We start from the raw sequence: 22,346 nt of genomic DNA on the forward strand, positions 1-22,346 counted from the left end.
TTCTTAATCAGACACATGCCGTCCGTGTTTGAGGTCAAATTTGTTACCGGTAATCATTTTTGATAGGGCTGATTGGATTATAAAACATATTTTAATTGCAGTTGATTGAGAAACTAATTCCCTAGCGGTTAACTTTGATTAAAAATAGTGACAAGCGGCTCATTTGATGTAATTTTTCACATTACGTTGGTTTGTTTTTAAGTAATACATAATTGCAATCGCTCAATTAAATGGTAAGTATATATTTCGTCTTCGTTATGAATTTGCCTTCCAGTTCTGGAAATGATAGATCATTCTTTCAAAATGCCTAAATATCCTTGTTATGTGTGTTCGGATAATTGTGATGACTTCTGTATCTACTGTGAGGTAAGTTAATTAGTTTGGTTTTTTTTGTTTTTTTTTAATTGTGATTTTTGATATCTTGCTATATGTACTTGATGCGCGTTAAAACATTGATAAAAACACAAACGGGAATGTTGAAGCTTCTGAAGTTTATTAAAGAGCTAATAGGATTATTTCAATACAAAAGCATTGCTGAATTTATATTATTACACGCATAAAACATAAAATTAATGATATTTGGTGATATACACTAACAGTGTTCTGTCTTTTTGAATGCTTTCAACACCTCATGCTTGAATATCTTCATTCCTCCTTGTCTATTTCCTGGATGTACTAAGTCCAAATCATTATGTCTCGGATAGATCAGTCTTTTACCAATTTGCACAAAATCACGTGCAAAATATTTCTTTAACTTTTTGTTCACAGATCTTCTGTATACGTTGAACAATTTGTGATTTAAACCAGTCCACTTTGGAAAATTTCCTCTCTCCACTATACTTGCAACAAATACGCGTTCCACTCCACAGTTATACAGTTCTTCTACAATGTTGATAATATTCAGATATATATCATGGGGGTTGCATGAATCTGTGATATCGTTCCCTCCTAGATTGATGAAGACATATCTGAAATGTAAGAAAAATAAAATGTAAGAGACGTTTTAATATAAGTACATATATATACTGAATTGAATAGAACAGTTTTTTATTCGTTTTATATATATTTAGATATATGATTAACACATTTTAATACAAGTACATATATATACTGAATTGAATAGAACAGTTTTATTATTCGTTTTATATATATTTAGATGTATGATATATGATTAACACTTTAAATAATTTGGTAAATAATACACAGTGTACTATTAATTAATTGATTAGTTTGTCCTTTATACATGCAATATCAGTTCCTCGGTATTTATACTGATATTGGTACGTTTATATTATTATTTGTGACTCTTCATTGACTTTGAGGACACAAAGTTGTATATACACTTATTGTAAATAAAGTCATGTAGAAACGGCATGTAGAAACGGCTAACTTACCTCGGTTTGTATGTCTTTAAGCTCTCAAACATCCCCTCGAACTTTCTGTTTGTTGCCATTCCAGGAACACCAAAGAACATATGAGGTTTACTAATTTCTAATTTACCATGTGTGAAATATTTCAATCTGGAAATATAGCTATCACCGAAGACTGCGTAATGACACATGTGGAATTATTTCTGTGATGATTTGGCAAAAATTCTCTCTTTTAAATGAAATATAAGTCAAGACATTGTTTACTCCAGTGTGTCAGCTCTGATTAATTGTCATAAGACAGCGTGTTGTTTATTGCACCTATACGCCGTGTCAAATTATCGATACGACAAGGCACTTAAAGACTGTTTACACGGGTTGTATTTAATTAGCAAACTATTATTTAATTAAACAATTCACATCGAAATAGTTTTTAAATTCGTATTTACAAGAATGTCGTAAACTGCCGGCAATCTAAAATGAAATATGTGACTATATTTATATTATTTAACTGTAGACAATTTTTTGTTATTTCATTGACTTATCAAAATAGCCGTAAATCAAATATATATTTACCGATTGAATTTTTCGCGCAGTCACGAACCTTTAATGTTTTACAGGCCTCAGCAAATGGTCTTCCAAAGTTGGTGAAAGCTGCTGAGCGCGAGAAAATGTTCATCAAAAATGTTCCATTTGACATCACCTTGCATACAGAGTTCACGAATCATGCTCAAGACCAGAATGCTAATACACTTCTCACATACTTTCACGCAAACGACAAAGCCGCACTTCACAGCACTCCAGATGGTGATTGCTTCTTTAACTCAGTTTCAACTTTGATAAATGGTGACGAAAGTCGTAGTACAGAACTCAGATACAGATGTTGTCTAGAAATGGTTCTCAAGAAATCGCAGATTATGTTACACTCTCAGTATAAACGATTGACTGTTCTCTGTCCTACAATTGAACAAGATTGTATCAACTGTGCGCGCCCGGGTACAAACTCGTCAATGCACATGTTTATCGCAATGTCACGTCTACTAAATCTCCCCATAAAAGTACTCTATCCAGCAGTCAACGGTACCAAGAATTATAACTTCAGAGTGATGAATACACTATTGAGACCACCATTCGCAGATCCTGAGAAGGGGACATTACATCTTATGTGGACAAGTATAAGATTACCAGTAAGTCCACCAACCACAAGTAACCCTTGGAATCCTAACCACATAGTTCCTTTGGTTGAAAATGTAGCAAAGGGTCCGGTACATCAAATGCGTGATTTCTTCAGTATGAAAGATGACGTAAAACAAGAACCTGTACCTTCAATCGCCTCTTCGACGAAGTATCGTCATCTCATCCATGAAATCATTGACGATACTGAAACTGAAAAAATGGAACCAACAACACGTGAAAAAATTCCTAGAAACAGAACAAGAAATCAACAAAACAAAAAAACTAGAAAAGTAGCTTCTAAGAACCACTGGACAGCAAAGTAGGTGATAAAAAATTCAAACCGTATTTCAGCGACAGGCTACTACCGGTGTTAAAATCACAAGTGATCGAGCCGTGTAATAAAGGCAAAATAGAACGCGGTTGGACTAACAACAATTGCGAGTCCGCAAATCACATTTTGAAGTCCGCCACAGGCTGGAAGCAGACAGACCTTCCCAAATTTATTAACTTATTTAATGACATTGTGAAGGAGAAAACTTAGAGAGATGCCGTGCGATATGCGGTAGAGGGGACTTCAGACTTCACGATACATTTACGCATCACCAAACAGATATAGACAAATGGTCAAACATGTCCGAAGAAACTAGGAGCAACAGGGAGAAAAAGTTTCTCTCGGACAAAGGAAGGTCTCATCCGAAAATGGTGACATCAACAAATGGAAACCGGACAGTACTGAACACTCCTAATGCGGGGAAGAAGCCAAACCAAACAAAACGAAAAAGATCAGAAAGGTCCCGTACACCGTCAGCAAAGCGAGTGTTGTTAGCCTAAAAATGTACCACAAAAACAAAATAGTATGTTATTGCTCATGTTTGGTATTTGCTATATTTACAAGTCATGTTTGGTATTTACAATATTTACAAGTCATGTTCGTTGCCATATACAAAGTGTTGTTAACTTAAAAAATATAAATACATTGTACATTGTTAATGAATTTCTACCACAAAACAAAATAGTATGTTATATCTCATGTTTGGTATTTACAATACTTACAAGTCATGTTTGGTATTTACAATACTTACAAGTCATGTTCGTTGGCATAAACAAAATAGTATGTTATATCCCATGTTTGGTATTTGCTACATTTACAAGTCAACAGATTGTTGTTAAATTAAAAAATGTAAATACATTGTACATCAGTTTCTACCACAAAAACAAAATAGTATGTTATATCTCATGTTTGGTATTTACAATACTTACAAGTCATGTTTGGTATTTGCTATATTTACAAGTCATGTTTGGTATTTGCTATATTTACAAGTCATGTTTGGTATTTACAAGTCATGTTCGTTGGCATAAACAGATTGTTGTTAACTTAAAAAATGAAAATACATTGCACATTGTTAATCAATTTCAACCACAAAAACAAAATAGTATGTTATATCTCATGTTTGGTATTTGCTATATTTACAAGTCAACAGATTGTTGTTAAATTAAAAAATGTAAATACATTGTACATCAGTTTCTACCACACAAACAAAATAGTATGTTATATCTCATGTTTGGTATTTGCTATATTTACAAGTCATGTTTGGTATTTACTATATTCACAAGTCATGTTTGGTATTTACACGTCATGTTCGTTAGCATAAACAGAGTGTTGTTAGCTTAAAAATGTAAATACACTGTACATTGTTGAAATATGAAATATGTTTTCAAGTTAAAAAAATACTAAAAAAATGAAAAAAAAAAAAATAAATAAAAAAAAAAAAAAAAAAATGAAAAAAAAAAAATAAAAAAGAAAAACAAAAAGAAAAAAAAAAGAAAAAAATACGGGCCATGGTGAGAGTTCCTCCTCGTGGTGTGGCCTGGATATTACATTTTGCATTGTATTTCGTACATGAAAGAAATAAAAGTAAAATGTAATAACTGAACGCTCTCATAATACATTCTGTCTGGCTGTTAAACCTGTTTTTTTTTTTTTCGTATATCTCTGTCTTTACACGGCAACCTGCAATAATCCTATAGAAAATGTGTGCAGAAATCTTTATTAATAAGTAAATTAATTGCAGACAAAAACAATACATTAATCATCGGTGGTCTTGAATCTAATATATTTTATCATTATTATTTAATAGCGCTTTTTGCTCATGTTCGGTATTTACAAGTCAGTTCACGAACATGAATCATGTTCGTTGGCATAAATCAGATAGCCTATACTGTATTCTATATACCTTAATATGATTGAATTTAATACATTTTTGGCATGTACACGTTTTTTAATATTAATAATCATTTTAAACCAAAAACAAATAATATATTGGTTTAATAGAAAAAATATCACTCATGTTTGGTATTTACCAATCTGTTCACGGACATGATTCAGATTCTCAGTTTTCTATTTTATATAAATTAAAACCATAATTATGATTGGATTTTAAATATTTTTGGTTTGCATTAGTATTTTAGCATAAATAATTACTCTAAACAAAGAAAACATGAAATACTGCTTAAATAAAAAAATAATCGCCCATGTTTGGTATTTACCAGTCTGTTCACGGACATGAGCCAGATCGGCAGTTTTCTTTTTTATAAAAAATAAAAGCATAAATATGTTTTAATTTTATTTATTTTTTGCATGCACTAGTTTTTCAGCATATATAATCAATTTAGATCACAAAAACATAATAAATTGCTTTAATAAAATAATTATCGCTCATGTTCGGTGTTTACCAGTCATGTCCGCGGACATGACTCATGTTCGGTATTTAGACATACCCCTGTTACACTGGCTCCGACATTTTGAAAATATGAGGAAACAAAAACATTCTCCAACGAGTTCTTCAGCTCGGGGAATGAGAGAATAGATTCACCTTTGTGTCGCTTTTCAGATCGTATTTTAATTCCTTTCCGGTACTTTAGTTTCTTTGAACTTCTCTGTTTCTAAACCTATATTGAATTTTTAAAATTAAAAAATCCGTGGTTTTACTTGCAGGCATGACTGATTAATGGAATTATTTTACTTTTATATAGAATATGGACGGCACTCCAGTACAGCATGTGCATGGTTGGACCTGTTGACATTTTTAGAAACGTGAGTAACTAACTTCCCATTGTATAATAATAATGTAAACAAACACCCCACCCATAAAAAGCATAGAAATTCCTTATTTTTTACATTTTTGTTTATTCATCAATTTGAAATGGGCCTTCTAGATTATTTTTTTCTTAAGGTTCGTTGCATGTATACACAGTAATTAAGTTGAGCTTATGATTCTGCCGATAAGCAGTGCTCGGCCTAAGTAAGTATAGGGAATCGGATCGGCTTATAAAAAAAAATATAGATTTTAAACAGGCTAGTAACATTGCCTGATCGAGCTTTCGACATAAAAACTAACATTTTTTGAAAAATAGTAAAGATATTTCTTTCAAACTTGGTTCATCTGTTCATATGACACAAATAAATATATATAAAAATAAAAATATCTTGGTTGCCTTCAGTTTTGGTAGAATTATTTCCCCTTTTCAGATTTTTATGATGCATAATTTTTGAAGTCCAAAAAAGTTATGTGTTAATGCATTACATTAATATGCTATTGGCGTTTGTTTCGTATATTCCACACTCATTTGACACCGTGCAAATTGTCAACAGTCGGGATAGCGTTGATAAGCGCAACTTGGCGCAGACATGCAATTCGGCTCGATCTTTCTTTGGAATATATGTAATACTGTTTACATGTCATACTGATACAACCACATTTTAAAATAAATTTGTATTGATACGTCCACATTTTAAGATAAAGTCATATCTGATCCCTAACAAGTTCGTAATTACAAAAATACAGCCCTTATCTGGAGTTCTGAAGCTTGCTCGATTGTTGATCAGAATCATGTCTGTAAAATTATGAAGGAATTGAATTCAAACTGTTCCATAAATGCAAGAATTTAAGAGTTAGTCAGAACCATAATCATGCAGAAGATGTAATTACTTTCCAGGGTTTTTTTGGGGCCGTTTTTATAGCCGTTATTTGGCTATATTCCCAATGCCAAAAAGTATGTGTTTTTCCCAAAATGAGTGCAAAAATTACCAATCTACATTCTGAAAAAAAATTCATCAAAATTGCACAAATATTGACCAAATTATAGACAATTTTGTGGTGGAAGTATGTTAAATAGGTTGTACAATGTGAAACAAGTGTATGAGAAAGTGCTTAAACACATCTTTACTATATCCTATGGGACTAAATATTTCCCAATTTGGAACATTTATGCGTCAAAATTCCTAATTTTGGGGGTATAGGCTATGTTCCCAAATTAGCTAGAAAAAACCCTGCTTTCACAAATCACGGGGCTCAAATTTTGGACTCGCTAAATGCAAGTCAATTTCATGGAATGCAAGTTAAGATAAAAATTTCACACAGTTTATTTTGCAAATACAAATAATAGTCAAAATTGTTGCGGTTTTTGTTAATGTTTGTAGATTCGCTTTTATTTGAGGATAACAGAAAAACACAACATCTTTTTTGGTTAGCCATTTTTTGTTGAATGGATTACTGATTATAAAGAAATGTAGAGGTCTATCTTATAATTAAATCTAGAACGCAGGCTATTTTACTAATTTGTACATGTATACAGTTGAATCACTATTTATAATATTAGGTACGAAAATTTGCCTTGCCGTAGTTTCAGCCAGTAGTTAAGTTACGCCATCAATGATGCATTCCGAATTACTTTGAAGGTCATTTTGAGTTATTATAACGCACAAAATTGTACGCCAAGGAAAACCGTGCAAACAATATTGATGTTCTAGCATGATTTTTTAGGATATTCTAACATTCTTAATTGAAAGTCTAAATTTGCAAGTAGATTTCAGATTTAGCAACAAGAAAAAAAAGCTACATGCTAAAATTTGCAGTATGTTGGTCAAAAAAGTTAAATTTGAGCTCTGCAAATGCAAACTGAAGCCGCTCACATTACTTTTTGGTCCGATGCATTCAGTTCCTGTTCTCCTAGGAATCCCTAGTCGAGCATGTCCCAAACAATAATAATGAGCCATGCCATGAGAAAACCAACATAGTGGGTTTGCAACCAGCATGGATCCAGACCAGCCTGTGCATCCGCACAGTCTGGTCAGGCTCCATGCTGTTCGCTTTCAAAGCCTATTGGAATTAGAGAAACTGTTAACGAACAGCATGGATTCTGACCAGACTGCGCGGATGCGCAGGCTGGTCTGGATCCATGCTGGTCGCAAACCCACTATGTTGGTTTTCTCATGGCACGGCTCATATGATGAAGTATTTTGAGGGTATGAGCTAGACCAGTTGTTTTATGGTTCAAAATTCAGCTTTAAGTTCAGGCATGTGAAATTGGTGTCAGGCTTGGAAAATTTTCTATCTGGTTGCCAGCATGGGTTAGTTCAAATCTGAATTTTGTACACTGCACACATACTCAAATACGTTTAAAGTTATACGTTTATGAATCATGACCGTCAGATACCAATAAACAATTGTAGCATTTTGTCGGCTCCTGTGTTCATACTAAACTGAGGAAGGCAGAACAGATTCTTCTAGCTGCTTTACCAGTCTGTTTTTGCCTTTTAATGATACCAAGCAAAGTGAAGGTCATAGACCACCAAGTCAAAAAGGTACCTGGAATTCACTGGTTAAGTAATGTTTGGCTGTTCTGGCTGGTCAGTCGTGTAAACAAACCTACTCATACAGTGGCTTTTTCTTTTTTCAAAACTGAAATTTTTAACCGCATTTACTTCGTTTCATTATACATTTTGACAAAATTTGCTACTGTTTTATTTTCATTAAAAAAAGTTTTATTTAACAAATTTCTCCCGCCATGCCAATGATATAATTGGGGTCATCTTATTGGCATGAAATTTGAAAAAACTGCGAAAAGGATGTTAGCCCTTAGACCTTTGAAATTTCAAAACAGCTGGTTGTCCATGTTTTCTTAATTTGCTCACTTTTCACTATTTTCAGGCATCTTGGTCTATTATACAGAGTATTGTTGTACTGCTCCAAAGTGCTTGTTGACAGACTGAAACCACTTGCTTGCGGCTCATAAGGTATTTCTATCTTTCTGTTTCTTTATTATATAGTTGCAGCTATGGGAAGCAGTTTTAATCATTCAAAAAGCATGATCAGATATACTGTATACAAATTAGTATTTGTGTGAACAGATTTTTGCGATTGAGTCAGTGCATAGAATCAAATACCAAGGAAATTAGGCGTAAAAAAAAAATTGTCTGTATCCTGACCTACCATAAATTTTTGGCCCGACCCTAAATGGACGGTCCGTCCGCCTTTGTCTTTGAGAACATTTTTTTCAACTTTTTGACAAAAAGTTGCAAAACTGCACTTTTTATGCTTTAAACATGGACAGTGATGTTATAAATCAACTTACTGATGCTCTAGAGGCATAACCCCACTATTTGTATTCATTTTTTGACACAAAAATAATTTCCAAAAAGTCTCCCTAAAAATAATTTTAAAAAATCCAAAGAAAAAGTTTTTCCGACCTACCTACCCTAAATTTTTTTTAGCATTTTCCCGGAAACAAATTTTTTTTTTAGACAGTAAAGACTCCATTTCATTTTCTTGATGATAAAGCATTTCTGGACAAAACCATAAAATATATACATGCATGTATGCAAATTTAAACAATTATTAGCTGGATCACCTGTCACAGGGTGACAACATGAGTTGATGTCCGTCATGTGCCAACAATTTGTAAAAAATCTTCTTCAGAACCACTGGGCAGATTTACACCAAACTTCACAGAATGATCATGGGGTGGTCCTCTTTCAAAATTACCCATAGAATTTAATTCCATATAGAACTCACCGAAAAGAAAAACTTTGAAAATGATTTCTTGTCAGAAATTGTTAGCCGGCAGGGCTTTTCATCCTTATATGACAGAGGCCTATATTCGGCCACTTCCCAATAAAAAAATATTGCATTTTTTCCATGCAAGGTAACATTTGCCAAAAATCACATCAACAAATGGTTTAATTTTATTTACATTTTAGTGTTACCTGAGGAAGCGGTTCTCAGATATTGATTTTTTTAGCTCACATGTCAATAGTGACAAGGTGAGCTTTTGTGATATCACGGTGTCCGGCGTCCATCCGTGCGTCGGTAAACTTTTGCTTGTGACCACCCTATAGGTCACATTTTTCATGGGATCTTTATGAAAGTTGGTTGGGGTCTCTTTTTATCAATTTACAATATTTGATTTCTGTTTTACAGGTTCACTTCTTGAGAGCAGGCAGCTACAAAATGGAAGGTCAACAAATCCAGTATGCTTGAAAAGCAAGAAAGAAACACCAGAAAATATAAAAAGACAGAAGAACAAGGGAACTTTAATAAAAAAACAAAACTTTTAAGGATAGGAATTCAGGATTTACTTAGAAACTAAATTTATTTTGAGAACAGCAGTGTTTGACTAAGCTCTGTTACTTTAAGAGATAATGTATTATCACATTGGTTTTGTTATTGTCGAGCCCGCTTGCAGAAGCGAAGACATAGTTGTCCAAATGTCTATTCGGTGTATGTGCGTGCGTGCGTCCAAATTTTTTTGTCCGGACCATAATTTGGACATGCATGGAGCAATCTTGTTTATATATGGTATGAATGTTAACCTCAGTGAGACGGAGTGTCATGCGCAAGCCCCAGGTTCCTTTCTCAAAGGTCAAGATCACACTTACAGGTCAAAGGTCAAATTCAAAAATGACTTTGTCCGGAGCATTTCTTCTTCATGCATGGAGGGATTTTGATGTAACTTGGCACAATTGTTCCCCATCATGAGATGGAGTGTCGTGCGCAAGAACCAGGTCCCTAGGTCTAAGGTCAAGGTCACACTTAGAGGTCAAAGGATACAAGAATGACAACTTTGTCTGGAGCATTTCTTCTTCATGCATGGAGGGACTTTGATGTAACTTGGCACAAATGTTCACCACCATGAGACGGAGTGTCATGCGGAAGAACCAGGTCCCTAGGTCTAAGGTCAAGGTCACACTTAGAGGTCAAAGGATACAAGAATGACAACTTTGTCTGGAGCATTTCTTCTTCATGCATGGAGGGACTTTGATGTATCTTGGCACAAATGTTCACCACCATGAGACGGAGTGTCATGCGGAAGAACCAGGTCCCTAGGTCTAAGGTCAAGGTCACACTTAGAGGTCAAAAGTCAGATACAAGAATGACTTTGTCTGGAGCATTTCTTTTTGATGCATTGAGGGATTTTGATTTAACTTGGCACAATTGTTCATCATCATGCGACGGAGTGTCATGCATAAGGTCCTAGAATTACTTCCCTTTGTTGTTACTATAAATAGCTTACATTTGTAACTTTTTTATTACTGGTCGTAGGGAAAAATCAAGACCACTTTTCTGTAGTACAACATGCATGTTACATCCAATTTTCAGGTGTATTTTGACCTATCTCTGCTGGTGCGGATTTTTGTGTGGACTTGTAATTTTTTTTTTTTTTTTTTTTTTTTTTTTTTTTTTTTTTTTTCTTAATTTTACGTTCCTTTGTTGTTACTGTAAATAACTTATATTGTAACTTTTTGCAATCTCTTTTATTTGGCATAAATGTTTGCCTCAATGAGACAAGGAGTGTCATGCACACCTCCCAGTCCTTTTGACAGCTGGCGGGCTTGACATAGTGCCCGTGGGCATCTAGTTCTCATATTTTTCATGAGATTTTAAAGACAATGTTCTGTTATACCCCCATGTAGTAAGCTTGTCTGTCTTTCAGTAAGTAGGTTTTCATGGCTTCCAGATGATAACTCATGAAAAGCTTGACCGATTTAAATATTTTTTGGTACATAGCTACAGGTCAAGTTCGACTTTGGGGTCAGTAGGTCAAAGGTCAAGATAACTTGCAAACGCTTTGGCCTGGGATCATAGCTTTTGTAACCCAGGTGTAACATGATAAAATACAGGTTGTTTGAATTTGAGGTCAATAGATCAAAGGTCAAGGTCACAGTGACCTTGAACAGTTGAACTGTTTCCGAATGATAACTTTGGACCTTGAGCCTAGAATGATAAAGTTTGGTACACAGGTGTCACATCATGAAATACAGGTCAAGTTTTACTTTGAGGTCAGTAGGTCAAGGTCACAATAAGGCAAAACAGTGAAATGTTTTTCAGATTATAACTTGAGAATGCTTGAGCCTAGGATCATGAAAATTGTTAGGGAGGTTAATTATGACCAGCAGGTGACCCCTAATGATGTTGAGGTCAGTAGGTCACAGGTCAAGGTCACACTGACCCGGTTCTTTAAAATGATGCATGGAGGGGCACCTGGGTTCCTCCACCATTAAAACTGGAAAGTCGCCATATGACCTATCCTGTGTTGCTGTGATGTTAAGTTCAACAAAATAAATAACGGTTCTTTAAAACGGTTTTTGGACAATAACTTCAGGATGCTTGGGATGAGAAACACAAAATTAAGTACAAGGTTTGTCTTAACCAGCAGATTACCTGTATTGATTTAGAGTTCCAAAGGTCAGGATGACCCGGAACATTTAAACCTTTTCCATACAATAACTTGAGAACACTTAGGCGGAGGATCATGAAACTATGGAGATTGAATTTGAGGTCATTAGGTCATAGCTCAAGAAAATGCTGCTTTGATATTGGCTTAGTTCTGTGATAAGGCCATATTGTAGGGGTATGATTCGTCACTCCTGTGACAACTCTAGCGTTTAGCTCACCTGAGCACAAAGTGCTCAAGGTAAGTTTTGTGATCACCCTGTGTCCGTCCGTCGTCAACAGTTTGACTGTTAACACATTTTGACCTAATCTTTATGAAACTTGGTCAGAATGTTACCCTCAATAAAATCTTGGACACATTTGATGTTGGGTTATCTTGGATCAAAAACTAGGTCACCAAGTCAAATCAAAGGAAAAGCTTGTTAACACCGTAGAGGTCACATTTAAGACTATATCTTTATGAAACTTGGTCAGAATGTTAATCTTGATGATCTCAAGGACCATTCTGAATCTGGGTTATGTAGGGTCAAAAACTAGGTCACTAGGACAAATCAAAGGAAAAGCTAGTTTACACTCTAGAAGCCAAATTTATGACCATATCTTAATGAAACTTGGTCAAAATGTTAATCTTAATGATCCATAGATCAGATTCAAATCTGGGTCAAGTGGGGTCAAAAACTAGGTCACCAGGTTAAATAAAGGGAAAAGCTTGTTAACGCTCTAGAGGTCACAATTTTGGCCCAATCATAATGAAACTTGGTCAAAATGTTACCCTCAATAAAATATTGGACAAGTTTGATATTGGGTCGTCTAGGGTCAAAAACTAGGTCACCAGGTCAAATAAAAGGAAAAGCTTGTTAACACTGTAGTGGCCACATTTATGACCATATCTTAATGAAACTTTGTCAGAATTTTAATCTTGATGATCTACAGGCCAATTTAAATCTAGTGTAGGTGGGATTAAAAATTAGGTCACTAGGTCAAATCAAAGGAACAGCTTGTTAACACTCCAGAGGCCACATTTATGACTGCATCTTCATGAAACTTAATTGATGATCTTTCAGTCAAGTTTGAATCTGGGTCATGTGGGGTCAAAAACTAGGTCACCAAGTCAAATCAAAGGAAAAGCTAGTTAACTCTTTAGAGGCTACATTTATGATTATATCTTAATGTAACTTGGTCAGAATGTTGATCTTGATGATCTTTATGTCAATATGTCAGGTGAGTGATACAGGACCATCATGGCCCCTCTTGTTTATTTGTTCTTGTTGTAAGAGAAATTGTACATTTTAGAATACAGATTACAGCAAGTCACATTTTCTTTATTTTGACAATAGTTATTTCAAAGCCTGACAAAAGCATCCAGTACTGTTATTAAAAGTTGTTATTCACAGTTCAGCTATATTTCATGTATGGATAAAACAAGTTATGTGATCTGTGATCATTATAAATGTGTATACAGATAAAACTTAAACATGTGAACAGTTTATTTAATAAATAAAGTGTAATGCAAGTCTTTGTGATGTGTATATAAAAACAAAATTAGGATTTGTTTTACGAGTAATTTCAGAATTACAATTAACACAAATAGAAAAAAACAAGCCTGCACAAGAAGGCTAATATGTCTCCCTAGACTGAGCTCTTAACCTGCCGTGGTGCAAATAGATTGTTAATGTGTGTCTGTCTGTTAAGTCTTGTTAACAGTGAGTTGCAATCTAGTAAACTTTTCAGTTTGTAGATTTTTTAGCTCACCCGAAGCACAGTGTGAGCTGTTGTGATCACCTTAAGTCTGTCATTGTGCTTCTCAACAATTTGCCTGTTATTAAACACCCTAGTAGACAGTTTTTGGTTGCGGGTTCATCCCGCTACCAAAGTTAAGTGTATTTCTGACAATCATGTAGCATCTTTAATTTGATTCCAAATCACATCCAAAGGAATTTGTTCATGTGCTACACAAAGTAGTCCCATTCATCAACAATGCGGATGAATTATCAATAATCAAGCAGTTCTAATGATCTTCTAACCATTAAACACTAGCCATTTAGATTATATAAGATCAGTCAATGATATGGTATTCCAGCCCATGGTTACATCACTGACCTCCAGCTGTTCATGTAAGGTCAGGCAGAGTTTATCTTAGATATGAGGCACATTAGTATTTGTTTCTTATACATGTATATTTATAGACTGGCATTTAAAATGAAAATAACTCTACCAAAACCCGCAACCATCAGACATCTCAAGGTTTTGATTTTAAATGTTAAAGGGATGAGTTGAAGTCTGATCGATTCCCGATTGAGGCAGTGCCTTATTTCATATTATTTTTACTATAATCAGAAAGCCATTGATCTGGTATTTTAATTTTTTCTGGAGCTAAAGGATAATCGTTGGGGGTTTTTTATGTAATTCTTTTGGAAAATTCAAGATCACATTCGACTATAAAGTTAGTTTTACCTTTTGCAATTAATTTTTTAAAATTTGTTTTTTCTGATATAAATTTAAAGTTTCCAGAGGGCAAAGGTTGACACATAGCCCAACCTTAAAGGTTTATTGGGGGTCGAGGTACATAATGTATTTGCTTTCTTCTTTTGAATTTAATCTTTCAATATTTATTGTTTGCTTTACTGTATCTGTTTGAAATAAACTTATTCCCCTCTCAGTCCTTTCAATAAAAAGATACATATCAATAATCAGTTATTAATCTAACTTAATTCCAGTCATTTTTAACATTGCATCCCAAGCAAAACCCCAGGACTACTAAATAATGACAAGGATCTAATTTTGGTAGTACTCTAAAACATGGTTTTCTAAAATTTTCGAATGTATCAGCTAAAAGAAATCGTCAGTTTTTAAATATAGATCATGATTTTCTCCCATTGTTTTATTTTAAATTTTTTCCAGATATTTTTAGAAATGTTCGTATTCATTATCAAAATATTAGTTTCATTTAAAATTGAATAAAACTCTTCTTTAGAAGGTAATTCTGTTTTCTTTGAATTTTTTAAATGAATCCATGTAAACATATGGATAAACACCTTTTTTGTTTTTAATAATTCTATGTAATCAAATTCTTGAGATAAGTATTTAAAATTTTGGAATATTTTTTACTAAGTTATCCAAGATTGAGGGCATAAATTGGAATGAACAATAAAGACCAAGTCAGAAATCATAAATGCCATATATCTTTCCATAAATTTTTAGAATAAAATTAATTTCTTTTTATAATTTCCCTATTTGTTGCATAATAAAATGACCGTCATAACCTCTTAAATTATGAAAAATAACAGGAATTTTATGTGTTAGTTTAAAATTAATAATTACATTCTGAGTTTAGCACTTCCTCTGAATTTTCCTGTTATATACAGTGATCTCTTACTTTGATTGAATCTTCTATATATTCTTTTTCACAAATATACAAAACTTTTGTTTTTTAAAATTCACTTTCATCTTTTTTAAAAATTCTTAGTTCTTTGTTAAAGTTAACACTAAATATTTCTTTACAATATTCCTCTTCCTCAAACATTTTTTTTTAGTAAACTTATAAACTGCATTAGGGCCTCTATAAATCTGGGTTGGTTAGTATATTTATCGTCATAACAACAAACAACTTTATACCGTAACCACAATCTATAAAGATTTTTGATATGGTTCAGTAATGAAGATTTAGTTTTGATGGTAAAGCATTAAAACTTTTTTAGTTATTGATTCCAAAATCACATAAATTACAAGGAAATGCTAAACCTTTATGATAATTTTTAAATTGTACTATTACTTCCCTCTTTGCATTTTTACACCTTGGGGACCATTAATAGCTAAACAATTTGGTATGTGTTTTATTAAATATCCTTTCTTTAGTAAAAAGTTGTAAGCAACTTTTACAAAAATTTTTCTATGTTGGTCTTTGGTTTTTTTAGCTTAATCTTTTAAAGTTTTTTACCAAACATATTTTTTGACGGGTCCCTGGGATTTACAGCATCATCATTATTTTATCATTTATTTTATCATTATTTTAGCAACATGTCACGTGTTCTTCGTTTTGATATTTTGAATTACAAGGAAAATACATTTTTTTTCATACCCAAAATATATAAATGATTTTTTTTTAAAATTTCCCTATTTTAGGTATTGATTTAATGTAAAGAAATTTTTAATTTCCCCGTAAAATTAAAGACTTTTATAGATTTTTAATTTTGAAATTTTTGGGGGGTTTTTTTTTAAACAGAAATTTTGAAGCTAAATGACCCCACTAAAACATTCGTTATCACTTCTTTATATTTATTAATCCTTTCATTAAATTTTTGTAAGGGGTTTTGGAATTCTAAATAACTTGAAGCACCCAAATGGACTATACTTAATCTATTTAATAATGATATAACTGACTCTATTCCCCCACCATTTCCTTCAAAAACCCAATTCCCAATTTTTTATATTTCTCAAAACTTGATGAAAAAGTTTTTTTTATTTCCCTTTGTGTTAAAAATTTTCTAAACCCTTTTTGTTTGAAAATAAGCGATTTATATATTGTACATTTTATCCATTTTTGCAAAAGTTATTTTTAAAAAACAACGTTTATTTTATCCCTTTTTTAAATTTTTAAAGGGTTCAGTTTAAGTTTTTCATAAGAGTCGTTTATTTTTAAAATAAATTGATTCTTTGGACTTGTCTATATGAAATTTTTTAATTTCAAATTCTTATAATATTGTTTGTAGATCTCTCGTTTTTCCTCTATATATATATTTAGAAAAAAATCTTCAAAACAAAAAAGGATTAAAAAAAAAAATTTAAAAAAAATAAAAAAAAATAATAAAATAAATAAAGTTTTAAATTATCTTTTAAAAAGAAATAAAATATTTTAAATTTAAACTTTTCCATTAACTTTTGATATCCACATTTTTCCCCCGGTTTTTTCCCTTCCAACACATTTTTATTAACCCAGCATTAATACCAAATTCTTTAGATGCTTGTAAGTGCTTCTATATATTTTTTCTTCATTAGAACACAATCGGTTACAATAACTTTTTTAGGATTGTTTCGATAATTATTTGGTCTGGGACAATCACATAATCTTTTAGCATTTTCTTTTTCATTAAAAACAACCCAGTTCCCTTCAAATAAAGTTCTTTTTTCGAAAAAGGGTCTAAACATTTTTTTAATTTCAAACGGTTTTTATATCTCGCTAACTATTTACAAATTTTGATTTAAAAATTTCTTCTTTTAAGAACTTTCTTATAGAATTTTTTTGTCTGGATTTATTATTTCTCCTAAAGTGCAGATAATTTTTACATAACATTTCCCATCACCTTTCATTAACCATCTTAAAAATAATTTTCTTATAAAAAAAAACTTAAAAAAAAGCCCCTAATGAAATTTTATTGATTTGAGAAATTTGTTTAATTATCTATATCTTTTGAATAAGATTTTAAATCATTTTTTCAAATTTTTATCAACTGTTAAAATTTTAATATTTTTTTGAGACATTCGTTTTAAAACCCTTCTTCGGAATTTTTTGTATTTTTTTTTTAAAAAATCTAAACCCAAAATTTTTTTTCTTCCGTTTTGTTTTCTTTTTTGAAGTCTTTTAAAAAATATTTCTGGATCGGTTTTAACATAAACAAATCCATCAGTTGGGTTTTTTTCCATATGGTTTATAATATGATCAGTTAAGAAAAGATTGTATACTGCCCACTCGGGGTCATTTATAAACACCATTGTCGTGATGTTGTTTTGTAAAAACGTTACTGTTAAGTTAAATAACAACGTTCAAGGACAGAAACACCATCAAACTGTTTAGCAGAAGATAACATTTTTATATGACTGTTTAAAGTGTTAGCTGAAAAGGAAATAAAAATTTGGAAGGTTCTTGAGCAGCAAGTTCAAAAAAGGTTATATGAATTATAATCAGAGTCAGAGGCTTTGTCTCCGAAGGGCGTAGCCCTGTCCATAACATATTTGCCATTCGTGAATTGGTCTGGAATTATATAAAATTAGGATTATATTCTTTAAATAATATCTAAAAACGTACTTTTTCCTGATGCAATATACCTTCAACTGATATAATTTTTCTCATTTATATAAAATACTTATAGAAAAAATCTTTAATTAAGTTAATATAACCTTCTTCTTTTTTACTTTTATATCCGTTAAGTTTAAATTCCTTCATGTGCATTTCAAGAGGTGTTGAATAATTTTTTTCTTTCTGCATTTCTAATAGTATTGTAAAAATATCCTGAATAACTTTTTTCTCTTCTTCTTTATTTACTTTTCCGATATGTGCTTTTGTTATAAGTTGTTTTATTTTGTGATGATGTGCTTTTAAAATAAATTTCTTGTCGTCAAGTTTTAGTCTGTTAGTAAATATGGTAATTACTGATGGAACAGCACCAGCAACTGCTACAAATATAGGAATAGCTGGAACAAGTGCTAATGCAGCTGAACAACCAAAGACACCTGCTGTAATATATAATCCGGTACTTACTCTCCCACAAAATTTATAACTTTTTCTGTAAGCAGCAGCTAGTTTAGTTAAGTGAATAATTAATTGATCTATTGTTTCTATTCCATTATTATTAGAAATTAGATTTTTATTGCTCATTTATATAATTAAACTTTTTATTTCTAAATTAAATTTGTTCAAGATCGCTAAACGGAACCCAACTATTAAATTTTTCGCTATAACCCTTCCATTTTACTAAAGCTTGTTTTTTCTTATAGTCTCGTCTAATAACTTTTTCTATTCTAAAAACTTCTTGTGTAGTAGGTAAAAGTTCTTGTCCGTAAAATGAACCTTGAATTATTTCATCATTTAAATCTTTAATAGTGTATGTTCTGGGATTTGTATTATTAATTTTATAAATTATAAATATTTCCTCTGTCCAGTTTGGTGTATATCCTTTTTCAAAATGTCTTTTAAGTTTGCTTAAACGAACTCGATCACCAATTTTAAATTTTGCTTTACTCTTTGGTATTTTTAAATCACCATATAAATTAAAGTAAACAGTACCTTTATTTAAGTTTTTACTAGCTTCGGTTGATGCCATTTTTATACTAGAATGTTTTGTTTTGTTATATTTATCAACCATATCCTGCAAATTATCTAAATAAGTATAAGTATTATTTGCTGTAAAATATTTCCACATTATTCTTTTTAAACTTCTATTAAATCTTTCTATTACTACAGCCTTTCCTTCATTAAATGTATGGTACATATTAATCTTATTTTTATTCAAAAATGATTCAAACTTTTTATTATAAAATTCTTTTCCTTCATCTACCCATAAATTTTGTGGAATCCTTGCAGTCTTCGGGGACTTTTGTCCCTGAATTCTATCTTTTAAAATTATTTTTTCAAATGCTTCAGTAACAGATTCTCCAGTTTTATTCTTTAATGGAATAACCCAAGCATATTTACTGAATATATCAATAACGGTTAACAAGTACTTTACTCCTTTATTATATTTTGAAAAAGCTTGCATGTCAACTAAATCAGCTGACCAAGTATCATCAATATCATGAACAATCACTCTTCGTTTCCTAAATTTTCTTTTAATTGGTTTGTGTAATTCTTCTGCTAATTCATCGCTCCATGTGATTCCGGGGGTATACTCTACCTCCTTTTCCCGTTTTTTGACTTTTGTTTTTGTCTGGGCGTTAAGCCCATAGGGAACTGTTGTTCCTGTCCCAGCCCAAGTTTGTATTTCGTTTTAATTACAGGTTTTACAACTAAATGTTTTGCAATCTTTTCTCCAAATGTTTTTGATTTAGTTTTATTTAAGTTGGAAAGCATTTGCTTATCACATGTACCCTTTTTTACATCACTGTCATAGCAAAAGTCATGGTCCATACATACTGCATCCAGTTCATTGAAAGGAGGTCCATTATCTAAAGGATTTCCTGGTCCACAATAGTTATATCCTGGAAGTGTTAAACCTTTTTTAGGTAATAAAGGTAACATTGCTTTGTGAATATCTAAATTACCTGCTGTGATAGTACTTTTAACAAACTTTGATTTCATTTTCCCACAAGATGCGCAGGTAGCCATTAACATTCTTTTCCCATTTTTTGCTGTAACATAGTGAGGATTTATATTATCAGTAAATTTTCTTTCTTTCAAACAATATATTTTATTCTGTAAACTCATCTTATATTATATATGTTTAAATTTAACTTTAAAACTTTTTAGTATGTTTGAAATCTGTGGTTTTTAAAGTATTTAAATTGTCCGGCATTAGTCGGTTTTTTAGAAGTGGTCAAAAGGCCAAGTGGGGTCAAAAACGCTCGCTTCGGTAGTTCTAATACTACTTACATAAAATTGTTACGGATTACTTTATCTTTTATCAAGTTTTGTAAACTTGCACACCAAAATACATGGACTAATCCATGTTTTGCATATATATTTTAGACGGTCTTACACTTTGTTTTTATTATATATAATAGGGGTAGATTAATCCATCTTTTTATCAATATGTGCATCGCACGTAGTTTTTGAAATGTGCAAGAAGAAATGATGGATTAATCCATGTCTGCGAACTGGTTTTCACTACATGAAATAGTTACGGATTACTTTATCTTTTATGAAGTTTTGTAACTTGCACACCAAAATGCATGGATTAATCCATGTTTTGCATATATATTTTAGATGGTCTTACAATTTGTTTTCATTATGTATAATAGGGGTGGATTAATTCATCTTTTTATCAATATGTGCATCGCATGTAGAAGTTTGTGAAATGTGCAAGAAGAAATGATGGATTAATCCATGTCCGCGAACTGGTTTTCACTACATGAAATTGTTACGGATTACTTTATCTTTTATCAAGTTTTGTAAACTTGCACACCAAAATACATGGATTAATCCATGTTTTGCATATATATTTTAGACGGTCTTACAATTTGTTTTCATTATATATAATAGGGATGGATTAATCCATCTTTTTATCAATACTTGCATCGCGTGTAGAAGTTTTGGAAAAGTGCATGAAGAAAAGATGGATTAATCCATGCCGAAGAACAGGTTTTCATAATAATTTATCAAGTTTTGAAAACATGCACTAAGAATGCATGGATTAATCCATGTCTTTGATTATATAATTTAGACGGTCTTAGAATGTTTTCTCATTGCATATGATAGGGACGGATTAATCCATCTTTTCATCAATATCTGCATCGTATGTAGAAGTTTTGGAAAAGTGTAACAGGTTTTTCACAATTTGAAGAAAATAATTTATCTTTATCAAGGAAAAAAGGATGGATTAATCCATGCTTTTGACTCTACATATGAGATAGTCCGCTAATGCGTTTTCCACTACAAATATTGGGATGGATTAATCCGTCTATTTCTATATAACATTGCTTGTAGAAACATGTAAACATGCGCGAAGGAAGGAGGAACGAAATGGAGATGGATTAATCCATTCTTTATATTTTTTATCAATATTTGCATTTATATGTGCTAGTTTTCAAACATGTACACAATATAGATGGATTAATCCATGTCTTACATTCCCTGCATTAGATAGGGATCCATTAATTCGTCATTTCCTACTATCAATATCAGCAATAATTTGTAGATGATTCGAAAACATGCAAAATAAATGCATGGATTAATCCATGTTTTTTATATATATATCATACCAGGTTTATATTACCATGATTATGACATATATCAACAGTCCAAATGAAAGGATGGATTAATCCATGTTTTATAATGAACATAAAGTGTAATATTTCTTCAAAGTATGGAATTCATTTGGACTGAATAATGGATTAATCCATTCATTATCAGTAATGAAATCTGAATTCGCAGATGAATTAAACCATGATAAATTGGAAATTATAGCTTCTTTTATTCGGAGTTTTGCCAATGCATGGATTAATCCATGTCACAAATTCCGCGTTTTTTTGCAAAGTTGACAATTTCCAAAATAGTCCTCCGATATTTGGTCAAAATAAAGACACTCTAAACGGCGTATACTACCCCCAAACAGGGATTTTTTTGTCAAATCCCTTTTTATAAAATCATCAAAAAAAAAATAAAAATAAATAAATATAGTTTTGATACAATGAGTGATAACTCTTACAAGTTTGATTATCTTAGGATCCAAGTTCCATTAAAACAAAAATAAAACACTACTGATAAAAACATATGGAAAATGTGTAATCTGAAAAACAGTATTTGCAAAAGTATTGACCAAATAGTTATTTTGTTAAGTATATACCTTTATACATCCTTGTTTATTTTTGTGTATTGGATACAAGAAGAGGTATTATCTATTCCGATAAGACGAGAGGCATA

General features: G+C 31.9%; 1 protein-coding gene and 1 long non-coding RNA gene across 4 annotated transcripts; one reads left to right on the forward strand and one right to left on the reverse strand.

Moving 5' to 3' along the window:
* Nucleotides 1-557: 557 nt before the first annotated feature.
* Nucleotides 558-1,812, reverse strand: LOC128550852 (uncharacterized). Its single transcript, XM_053530771.1, has 2 exons — nucleotides 1,395-1,812; nucleotides 558-968 (listed from the first exon to the last, which is right to left on the reverse strand). Exons 1-2 carry the CDS (start codon nucleotides 1,559-1,561, stop codon nucleotides 593-595), a joined length of 543 nt encoding a protein of 180 aa, XP_053386746.1. The 5' UTR covers nucleotides 1,562-1,812; the 3' UTR covers nucleotides 558-592.
* Nucleotides 1,813-5,350: 3,538 nt separating this feature from the next.
* Nucleotides 5,351-13,568, forward strand: LOC128550853 (uncharacterized). Of its 3 annotated transcripts, none has more exons than XR_008368518.1 (4): nucleotides 5,351-5,456; nucleotides 5,577-5,637; nucleotides 8,534-8,619; nucleotides 9,803-13,568. It is a non-coding gene; the product is annotated as an uncharacterized LOC128550853 (long non-coding RNA). The 3 variants fall into 3 exon arrangements; XR_008368517.1 differs by lacking the exon at nucleotides 5,351-5,456 and having other exon boundaries at nucleotides 5,477-5,637; nucleotides 9,803-10,543; nucleotides 10,709-13,568; XR_008368516.1 differs by lacking the exon at nucleotides 5,351-5,456 and having other exon boundaries at nucleotides 5,481-5,637.
* The last annotated feature ends 8,778 nt before the right edge of the window (nucleotides 13,569-22,346 follow it).

This window comes from Mercenaria mercenaria, chromosome 18 (genome assembly GCF_021730395.1).
Source record: "Mercenaria mercenaria strain notata chromosome 18, MADL_Memer_1, whole genome shotgun sequence".
Taxonomy (NCBI): Eukaryota; Metazoa; Mollusca; class Bivalvia; order Venerida; family Veneridae; genus Mercenaria; species Mercenaria mercenaria.